The sequence below is a fragment of the Trichechus manatus genome, unplaced genomic scaffold, assembly GCF_000243295.1.
Source record: "Trichechus manatus latirostris isolate Lorelei unplaced genomic scaffold, TriManLat1.0 scaffold00094, whole genome shotgun sequence".
Classification (NCBI taxonomy): domain Eukaryota; kingdom Metazoa; phylum Chordata; class Mammalia; order Sirenia; family Trichechidae; genus Trichechus; species Trichechus manatus.
Window position 1 is genome coordinate 3,890,545 of NW_004444030.1, and position 11,245 is coordinate 3,901,789.

The 11,245-nt window shown below is 36.4% G+C and overlaps 1 protein-coding gene across 4 annotated transcripts in view; it reads left to right on the plus strand.

Annotated features, from left to right (window-relative positions):
- The window catches only part of ATM (ATM serine/threonine kinase), a 100,956-nt gene that overhangs the window by 86,705 nt on the left and 3,006 nt on the right, over window positions 1–11,245 (plus strand). For 3 of the 4 annotated variants that reach the window (XM_023736955.1, XM_023736954.1, XM_023736956.1), the window contains exons 40-45: window positions 3,191–3,278; window positions 5,597–5,685; window positions 5,788–5,890; window positions 6,453–6,601; window positions 8,224–8,328; window positions 9,179–9,298. In XM_023736955.1, coding sequence (XP_023592723.1) covers window positions 3,191–3,278; window positions 5,597–5,685; window positions 5,788–5,890; window positions 6,453–6,601; window positions 8,224–8,328; window positions 9,179–9,298 — 654 coding nt within the window. The remainder of the gene's footprint in view (window positions 1–3,190; window positions 3,279–5,596; window positions 5,686–5,787; window positions 5,891–6,452; window positions 6,602–8,223; window positions 8,329–9,178; window positions 9,299–11,245) is intronic. The other variant, XM_023736957.1, reaches the window with a different exon arrangement.

The window sequence follows — 11,245 nt, forward strand, 5'->3', positions numbered from 1 at the left end:
CCAGCAATTCAGTCCCTCAGAGTTTGGCTGTGTCTATGGAGCTTCCATGACCTTTCCTTGTACAAGTTGTCCTGGCTTCCCCAGTATTGTGTATTCTTAGCCTTCACCAAAGTTACCACTTATCTGTTGTCTATTTAGTGTAAAAATGAACTTTTTTTATGCATGACTTGCCAGTAAGAAAAATATACGTAATATCTGTATATAAGAGTTGTAAGGCAAAATTGAATGTTGTCAGTACCATTGTTTCAGTGAATTTCTCTGTCCCATCCTCCTGTCCTCCCTCCAAGAGGTAAATGTTATTTTGAGTTTTATATGTATCTTTCCTTTGACTGATAGAAGTATGGATGATAAATATAGTTTTCCTTATTTTTGACCTTTATAAGAAATTATATGTGAAATTTTCTGCAACTTGTTTCTTCACTCAGTATTTTTATAAGTTTGATCTATGTTGTGTGTTGCTGTAGTTCATTCATCATTGCTATTTAATGTACCACTGGGAGAGAATATACAGTTTATTTACCCATTCTTCTATCACTGGTGTATATCTAAGAGTAGAATTCCTGAGTTGCAGGTTATACAAATGTTCTACCTTGTCAGATAGTGCCAGATTGTTTTTTGTTTTTTTCTTTAAATAATATTTTATTGCATTTTTGGTGAAAGTTTACACAGCAAGTTAGGTTCCCCTTTGACAATTTCCACACAAATTGATCGGTGACATTTAGTTACATTTTTCACATTGTGTCAACATTCTCATTAATTGTGTTCTGGTTGTTACATTTCCAGTACTCTAGATTCCCTGCCCCCTTATTTTCTCATCTTTGCTTTGGATTAAATGTTGACCTTTTTGGACTCATACAGCTTTTTTTTTTTTAGTAGACCACCAGTCTAGTGGGTAATATCCTTTATTTTGTGTGTCACTCTGCTTTTTTTTTCTGTTAAAAGGAGATCTTGGGGTAGTTTTGGTTCAAGGCTTAGGGAGTCCTCTGATCTTGGTGGTTCATTTAATCTGGCCATTTTTAAGAATTTGAGTTTTGTTCTGCATTTTTCTCCCTTTCTAACCAAGATTATCTATTGTGGCCCAGGTCAGATCTGTCAGTGGTAGTAGCCGGGCACCATCTAGTTCTTCTGGTCTCAGGGTAGTTGAGTCATGGCTTGTGTAGGCCGTCAGCCTTGTAGACTTGTTTCTTCTCTCTAATTTTGGTTACCTTCTTACTCTTTTGCTCCTGACAAATAGAGACCAATAGTTGTATCTTAGATGACCACTCTCAAGTTTTTAAGACCCCAGGTGCTACTCACTTCCCTAGGATGCAGAACATGAACTTTGTGGACTATATTATGCCAGTTAACTGAGTTTACCCACGAAATGAAAGTTCTTAGCCTTCAAACCTAGAAAACCAGTCTTGCAAGGAGTTTGGTTATGAGAAGTATCTGTAATTGTGTCTTCTATGAATATATGTGCCTGTACACACATCTGTACTTATACGTACATATAGATACTTCTATCTGTGCATACTTATTTATACACCTGTACCTACCTGTATACCTGTATGCCTATACCCATTCATATGTGACCATACATTCATTTTTTGGTCATTGTTGGCGTTGTTGCCTAATTATATGTGTTGATTTCTTTAGTACAAGCATACTTTTGTCTTGAGCACTTCTTAGTGACATCATTCACTTTGGTCAAGCTGTGCTCCCTTCACCCACATTTGGTGCCACTTTTCTTTTTTAATCAATGCCATTTTAGCCGAGGTGAGATGGTATCTCATTTTGATTTGCATCTCTCTAATGGCTAATATAGAAACCCTGGTGGTGTACTGGTTAAGAGCTAGGGCTGCTAACCAAAAGGTCAGCAGTTCGAATCCACCAGGCACTCCCTGGAAACCCTGTGGGGCAGTTCTACTCTGTCCCATAGGGTCGCTATGAGTTGGAATTGAGTCGACCGCAATGGGCTTTATGGTTAATGGCTAATATTTGTGAGCATCTTTTCATGTGTTTGTCGGCTGCTTGATTATGGGGTTTTTTTTTTTTTTAATACGTTACTGAGTTCTCTTGGTTAGAATTTTGTTGAAAATTTTTGCATCTGTGTTCATGAGGGATATGGGTCTCTAATTTTCTTTTTTTGTGATGTCTTTGCCTAGTTTAGGTATCAGGGTTATGCTTGCTTCATAGAAAGAGTTCGATAGTGTTCCTTCCTCTTTTATGTTTTTTATGAGATTGAATAGAATGGGTGTCAACTCTTCCTTGAATGTTTGGTAGAATTCCCCCAAATTGTTTTTTAAAGTGGTTATACCAATTTGCCTACTTCTCAGAAATGTGATTGGTGAGGAAGTACATCAGTAGGAAGCCTTATGTTTGAAGAAGGGAGCCAAAATAACAGCTGTTTCTAGTTTGAGTGGGAAAAAAATAATGAAAGTAGAGTAAGTTCACAGATAAATATTAGAGGCCCTGTCATTTATGAAAGGAACCTTGGTGTAGCATTGGTTAAGCTCTCAGCTGCCAACCGAAAGGTCGGAATCGACTCATATTATTTATTTTATACATTGGATTTATTATTTTATAGACACTGTATAGCTGTTGCATAATTTTACAATTGATGTTACTTTTGGGACGGAATATGTATTTATAAATGCATGGTTTAAATCTTAGGCCTTGAAGTAGACAAATACGAATTTTAATCCTGACTCTGTCACATACTAATTTTATAATCTTAAAATAAGTGGATCCTACTCTTCTATTTCCTTAACACTTAATATTACCAGACTTAATTTTTCCCAGTCTATCAGGTATTTAATAGTATCTCATTTTGGTCTTAATTTGTGTATCTGTGATTATTAATGAGTTCGAACTTCAGATAAAACACTGAGAGAACATTTAGGAACTGAATTGGGGAGGAGAAAGGGGACAGTCTTATATTTTAGTATAGGCCTATCTCTTTGTATATAAGCATATTTTGGCATACAGCCTTCCTGTATATAGGAGATTATTATTAAAATGGAATTCTCATTCAAATAATTAACACTCACAAATTTCTATTCCATCCTAGGTCTAAATGATATTGTTTTTAAAGTATAAATGATTTATTCTGTGACCTTAATTAGTTTTTTCTTTCTGAGTCTATAGTGTATATGTTCACAAGCTTCAAATAGTATGTTCTCATTAAAAGAGGTGCTCTTGTGACAAACAGGAGTCTTACATTTGAAGAAGGAAGCCAGAGTACAAGTATTTCTAGTTTGAGTGAAAAAAGTAAAGAAGAAACTGGAATAAGTTTACAGGTAAATATTAGAGGCCCTGTTATTTAAGATAATACTATTGTATAATATGGTGTAGATGTCATTTGATTTGACAACTGAAGTTACATATCAGACATGGTGTCATACATATAAATGCATGCATGGTTTGAAGGTAGACCTTGGAATGGACCATCCTGAGTTCTAATCCTGACTCTGCCACTTAGTTGTATAGCTTTGCACAAGTTACTTAATGTTTCCAGCCTCGAGTTCCTTCATCTGAAAGGTAGAAGTAAAACCACCTATCTCACAGGTTGAGATTATACTGTGTATTTCCTGCCATAGCACCCTGTTCATTTTCTTTATAGTACTTACAATTATATATTTGTTTACCTGTTTATTATCTGTCACATCTCAGGGCAGGTTACTTCTGCTAGAAATTTCTTTTTTTTTTTTAAATTACTGGAATTATTGTTAATTCCAAAGCTTGCTTGCTTTTTTTTTTTTTGATTGTATTTTAGATGAAGGTTACAGAACAAATAGTTTCTCATTAAACAGTACACATATTGTTTTATGACAATGGTTAACAACCCCACGACATGTCAACATTGTTCCTTCTCAACTTTGGGTTCCCTGTTAGCAGCTTTCTTGTCCCCTCCTGCCTTCTAGTCCTTTTCCCTGGACTGTTGTGCCCCATTAGTCTCGTTTTGTTTTATGGGGCTGTCTAATCTTTGGCTGAAGGATGGACCTGAGGAGTGACTTCATTACTGAGCTAAAAGGGTGTCTGGGGGCCATACTCTTGGGATTTCTCCAGTCTCTGTCGGACCAGTAAGTCTGGTCTTTTTTTGTGAGTTAGAATTTTGTTCTGCATTTTTCTCTGCTAGAAATTTCTTAATGTCTAACTTCAGATAGGCACACAACACTGTCTGACATTCTTACTGAATTCCTTTGGTCATCTCATTCCTCTACAGTAACAATTTCAGCTTCTCCACTTTGCTTAAACTTCTGAACATTCTCTTCTCTTTCAGCTTGCCTCCTTCTTCTTGGAGAAAATAGGAACCATAAAATAGGAAATTATACCATGTCTCACTATCAAACAGAAATCTCCCTGCATCTGCTCCCGTTCTGACCTTCTTCCCTCTTGTTAAAAGTAGAAAAGCAGTTTCTCCTTATATCTAAGGCTAGTCCTTCCTGTGCTTTGTTTTATATCTACTGTTTCTCAGAAACATTACATTTTTTATTATGCCATGCTCCCTCCCAGCGATATTCTTCTCATTCTTCTAAATATTTTCAAACCTCTCCCATTAAAAACATTCCCCTTCTCACAAACACAAAATTCTTTCCCTCTACCCTATGTTCACTTTTGGGTATCACCCTCTCTCTTCTCTCCCTCCCTTCACAGCCAAAGCTGTGAAAGAGTTGTTTATGTTTGCAGTCTCCATTTTCTCTCCTTCTTCTCTGCTCTAATATGGCAGCGGCTAATGTCACCATCCATAAACTTCACATTGTTAAGTGTGGTGTTCACCTTTCATTCCTCTTCTTCCCGTTTCACTAACACTTAACACCAGTGATTGTGCCTCGTTTGAAATATGTTCTGTTTACCTTTTTAATCCCACTCTCCTGAGTTTTCTCCTTCCATTTTTGACTTTTTGTAGTCTCATTCTCCTTTACTGAGTTTCTGGAGGATCTTCTCCACCAGTCACTGTGCTAGGCTTAAGTACTAAGTGTTCCAACCCTGAGGGCTTGAGTTCGTGTTTATAAATAGAGACATTTTAATTAGAATTATAGAATTATGCCAGTATCAATGAATTTGTTTCTATATTTCCAAGATCAAGCACATTAAGACAGTTAAATTGCTTGGTAAGTTTTCTGTGGAATACCATTTAATTATAACATAATACAGTTTTGAGTTTTCTTTCAGACAAAAACTTAAGACCTTTATTTCTACCAAATTCAGTTTTCAAGAGTCAGATTTTGCAGAACTTCATTTTCCCATTTGCAGTTTTAGCTGTGGTCAGGATTGTGTTTATTTTTAATTTTTAGTGATTGTTTTGCACGTGATAAAAACCTGATCGACTGGTATTTATTTTTTATCTAATTCATGAGATTGTGAGCTGTTCTCCTCAGGTAGACCACAGTCATTCTGTTGTATGGGATCAGTCTGTTATGTTGCTGCTAATCCAGATCTTTAGAATATATTTCAATATTACTGTCTTTTACTTTTATAACATAACATTACTGTCTTTTAGTTTTATAACATTTAGAGTTGGGAGTTACATGTTGGTAATGATATCATTTCAAGTTTGCTGAAGTTTATAAAGTGTTATTTTTCCCCTCCAATTTTTGTTGTTTCCATGTTTCAGGATCTTCTCTTAGAAATCTATAGAAGTATAGGAGAGCCGGATAGCCTGTATGGCTGTGGTGGAGGGAAAATATTACAACCCCTTACTAGGTAAATTACATCTTTCTAGATGATGGTATGGTAATTCTGTATATAAAGGAATTACATGCATGTAGAACGCAAAGGTGTTTTGTTTGTTTGTTTTCCTTCTAGAATACGCACATATGAACATGAAGCAATGTGGGGGAAAGCCTTAGTAACATATGACCTTGAGACAGCAATCACCTCATCAACCCGCCAGGCAGGAATAATTCAGGTACCTTTTTTTCTGCTTTCGTAAAGCCATCATTTAGTGTGTTGCAGAAATTATTTCAGAATGTCAGTGGAATATTTACACAGCCCTATAAACTCTAGAGAAGAGACTGGAAATGATTGGTTTTTCAGGCATTGGATCTGCAAGATACACAAGAAAGTTGGACAGGATATTGACCTAAGAGATAGCATAAATTTGTTGATAATCTTGTTAGCTAACAGTACTTGACATTTCTTTAATTTACAGTGTGCCAGGTGCCAATGTGCTGAGTGCTTCACCGGGAAAATCTAATTCTAGTTTGCCTAGTTTACGTTACAGTGGGTCCCAGAAGCTGTCATTTCTGTCACTGGCCAATACTCGTTAGTGATTCCTCCAGCAAATATTAGAGCCTTTGAGTTCTGTTTATGTTTTTTGGGGAAACATACTAAACAATATTTTGGGATTTTAAGCAAAATTCTGACCTAGATTTTTTTAAACTTAATTTTTATATTTGATTGCTGATTTTTGTTTTAGTTTTCTCTTAATATTTTTGATTACCCACTTTTTTTTTTGAACTTCTGCCCAGGCCTTACAGAATTTGGGACTCTGCCATATCCTTTCCACCTATTTAAAAGGATTAGATGATGAAAATAAAGAGTGGTGTGCTGAACTACAGGAACTTCATTACCAGGCAGCATGGAGGAACATGCAGTGGGACCAGTGCAATTCTGTCAGGTAAGAAGAAATCTGAAATTTGTTTTATTATGCCTTCATTCCCTAGTTCTAAACAGTAAACTTTTTATCTTGCTCTATGAATGTAACAGGAATTGTGTTTTTATCTATTAGGGATGCTGTAAGGCACAGATAACCTTAAAAGCTTAAATAAAATAGCAATAAGCAGTTAACACACATTGGCATGAATTCCACTGTCTTCCTCCATTAGGGAAACTCAACCCCCACCCCCAAGATATTTTTGAAAATAGAAATATGAAAGGTACTTTCTATATGGGAGTCCTCTCATTTATTGCTTGTTGGACTGAAGAATCCAAAGAAAAGTATAGGCATTCCCCTTTCCACTCCCTGCTGCAAATATTTTAGTCAGTCAGATAGAACTTTTATTGGCTGATGGTATACGAAGGACTGCTTTTCTTTATTTATGAAATAATTTCTTTTTAAAAAACTGCTACATCAGTGACACAGGAAGATAATATGTAAGGTCACCAAGTATTCTGAATGAAAAGCCAAACAGTCTAACAAAGGATTACATATTTATGCAGTCTTTTGATGGTATAAAAATCAAATCATATTTAATTGTACGTTTAATTACCTTCATAGAAAAAAATTCTCATTAATCAGAATATCTTTCAAGTTTCTATAAGATTGCTATAAATTAGAGATATACTCTCAGATTTTTAAAACATTTTACTCTGTGTTCTGGTTCCCAGTTACCTCTATAAATTATCATATGCCATTCTGCCTTTTGACTATTAGTTTCAGCCACACAGACCTTCTCTCTGCTTTTTTGATGAGGCCACCTGTCCTAACTAAACGCCTTAGATGTATTCTCTACTTTCTCTCTAGTTACCTTGTGAGTGGCTCTTTGTCATTCAAGCTAATAATGTCACTTTTTCAGAGAGACCCTTCCTGATCACTCACTCTAAAGTAGCCACTCAGTCATTCTGTTTTGTTACCGTTTTAATTCTCTGCATGTCCATCGTCATTATCTGATATTTTTCTCATTTATTGTCCGTCTTCTCCAAATTGTTCTCATTTATTGTCCGTCTTCGTCAAACCAGAATATAAACTCAATGAGAGTGGAGACCTGATGGACGTATCCCCTAATGGATCCCGTTAATCTAGAACTTGGCTCTAGTGCCTGGCACATAGTAGGTGTTCATTGAATAAATAAATAAGAATGTACCATATTTAAAAAAAAAAAAAAAACACTGCTGCTGAGTTGATTCAGACTCATAGGGACCCCATAGGAGTTTCCAAGGCTGTAAATCTGTACAGAAGCAGACTGCCACATCTTTCTCCCACGGAGTCGCTGGTATTTTTGAACCGCTGACCTTTTGGTTAGCAGTCGAGCACTTTAACCACTGTGCCACCAGGACTCCATAATTATGACCAGTCAAAATATCTGAGAAATTTCCTTATTTTCTACTTCCACAATTTAAGTGACCCACAAAATTATTTGAATTTCTCCTCAACATTTCTAGAAAGGTGTTCTTAAATAATGGAGAGATATTAATTTTAGTTTTAGAATTTTATCTTTTGATGAAGTATTTATACATGTGTATGTTAGGATTCTCTGTTTTTCAATACTTTTTTTTTTTTTTTTTTAACTTATCTCACAGCAGAGGACTGGAAGGAACCAGTTACCATGAATCCTTGTACAATGCTCTTCAGTCTTTAAGAGACAGAGAGTTTTCCACATTTTATGAAAGTCTCAAATACGCCAGGTATTGTAAAAAGTCAAAATGCTTTGTATTTCAGCGTCTAATGCCGAGTCTTCTTTTCTTAAAACTTGCTGCACAATTTCAGTTTAAAGATTTGCATTGGTGAAGGGGTGAGGATGAGGTGGTTAGTTGGAATGTTTCCTTGTCCTTCCCTGCCCTCATCCCCCAAAGAATTCCCTTTTGGGACTCCAGGTCAGTTTTTTACCATTAGCCCTCTAGAAAGTCTTGGGAATCCCCAATCCTGCATTCTTTTCTTGGGCCGGTATCAGGAGAATTTTAATCTTGTCCCTTCTATTTAATAGTTGTATGGCATTTACTTCTCTTAACAATAGTGTTCTAATTTATAAAATGGTAGCTAATAGTCAATACTTAGAGTCTTGTTCTGAGGTACAAATGAGATAATACCTAAGGAAAAAACTTAACTCTAAACGGTTAATCAGATATAACTTGTTTTTTGTTTAACAGTAGGTACTGACCTACTAAATCCTATATTTTGTTGTAGAAACAGTATTTGCTACCATTTAAGTGCTTATTATGTGCTAGCCACTGTTAGGTTCTTTCCATATGTATTTTCTGATCTTCATTATAACTCTGAAAGTGAAAAAACTTAGGCTCAGAGAATTCCAGTAATGTGCTCAAAGTTACACAGCCAGTAAATAGCAGAACTGGGATTTAGATCTACGTTTGTATGATTCCAAGGCCTATTTTGTTTCCACTGCATTATACTATCATTTGTGAATGTTAGTTGTTATTAGATCAGCAGCAAAGCCTGTAATGCGTACCCTTTGACAAGTCTGAACTTTTATCTCCCTGAAAGACTCTTCTTTGTTTTCATTTTCTTTTCTGCCACTAGAGTGAAGGAAGTGGAAGAATTGTGTAAGGGCAGCCTTGAGTCTGTGTATTCGCTCTACCCTACACTTAGCAGATTGCAGGCCATTGGAGAGCTGGAAAACGTTGGGGAGCTTTTCTCAAGGTTTGTGATCCATATAACTTTGTAGTCCTACAGTACAGCTTTTCTGTTACAACAGTGACTTTAAAAACTATGTAGAGACCATCTGTAGGTTTGCTTCTTCAGTCAAAATAAAAGTTGATTAGCTTAGTCATCTGTGCTCTTATTAAAATAAACATTTTCAAAAATGTTCGTTGTAAAAATTTGTTTCTAAAGCTCAGTCTAATTGCACCTTTTTTCCTGTTCTACCTCAGATAAAATCATTTCCCCGTGTTTTTTGGCATAGCACATTGTACCCCATTCTGTTTGACACATTGTATTTGGGTCATTTTATGTATATTTTATGTATATTTTATGTATATTCTGCCACGCTAAACCAGAGGCTCCCTAAAAGTAAGGATCATTCTCTTATTTATTGTTGTATCACCAGTGTCTTTTCCTGGTGACTGATAGTTAGGTAAACATTCAGTGTGTCTTTATTCAGTCAATGTCAGTGGATTTGGTGTAGATGTTTAGGGGAGATTGCCTGTTACAACTGTGAGAAAAATGTGATCCAGTGATACAGGAAAATGAATAGTTATTCAGGATGTTATGAATCTAAGTTCTGACTTTTTGACCTGGAGAAAGTCACTTCACCTCTTTGGGCCTCAGTTTCTTCATTTCTGAAATGAGGGATTTATATTTGTTGATCCCTAGGGGCCCTTTTATCCCTGCTATTCTGAATCACTATTATTACTATAAGAGGAAGGAAGCCAAACCCACTGCTACTGAGTCAATTCCGACTCATAGCAACCCTGTAGGACAGAGCAGAACTGCTCCATAGGGTTTCCAAAGCCATAAATGTTTACTGAAGCAGACTGCCACATCTTTCTCCTGTGGAGCAGCTAGTAGATTTGAACTGTCAACCTTTCAGTTAGCTGTCAAGCACCTAACTGCTGTACCACCAGGGCTCTCTAAGAGGAAGGAACCAAAAAAACCAAACTCACTGCCATCGAGTCAATTCCGACTCATAGCGAGCCGATAGGACAGAGTAAAACTGCCCCAAAGGGTTTCCAAGGAGCGCCTGGTGGGTTCAAACTACTGACCTTTTGTTGGCAGCCGAGCTCTTAACCGCTGCACCAACAGGGCTCCAAGAGGAAGGAAAGAGGGTATTAATTACTCAGAACTCCATACCTTCAGGCAGAAATAAATCTTGTAATATGCTTTGGAAGTAGGAAGGAGAAGGCAGTTTTGGAGTCAGATTTTTTTTTTTTTTTTTCAAAATTGTGAGGCAGAAGAAAAGCCATTGATGAGGCTCTGTTGTGGCTAGAGAATAAAGGGCCAAAGTGATTTCCGATTGTATTGGTAATTGCATTGGCAGCTCTTACTGCCGGAAATCTAGGAACTTTTTCTTTGAATAAAAGATCTTGGATACTAAAAAGAGACTATTCCTCAAGAAATCTCTAAAGTCTAATGCCAGCTCTTTCTCTGGTGGGGAAGTAAAGAAAGAGAGGCAGAGGGAAAGTTTGATGAACTGGTGAGCAAATACTTAAGTTCTAGGGCAACAGTTCTCAAAGTTCTCTCTTGGGGATTTCTAGGGGTCCCCAAGATCCATTGAGGTGGTCCATGAAGTTACCTTGATAATTATACTGAGATGTTGTTTACTTTTTTTTTTTTTTTTGCTCTCATCAGGTACAGTGGAGTTTTGGTGAGGTGTCAGAGAAGAATATCCATAATTATTTGAAAAGGCTATTAACATTTTCGTCCGTTTTCCAACTATATATTTGTGTGAGGCTAGCCTTTCTTAATATATTTTAGCCAAAACATCGTATCATGGCAGACTGAATGCAGAAGCAGAGATGAGAATCCAGCTAGTTTCTATTAAACCAAACTTTTAAGAGATCTGCAAATATGTAAAACAGTGCCATTCTTTGCACTAAATTTTGTTTTGTTTGGGAAAATACAGTTATCTTTCATAAAATATGTTAACAT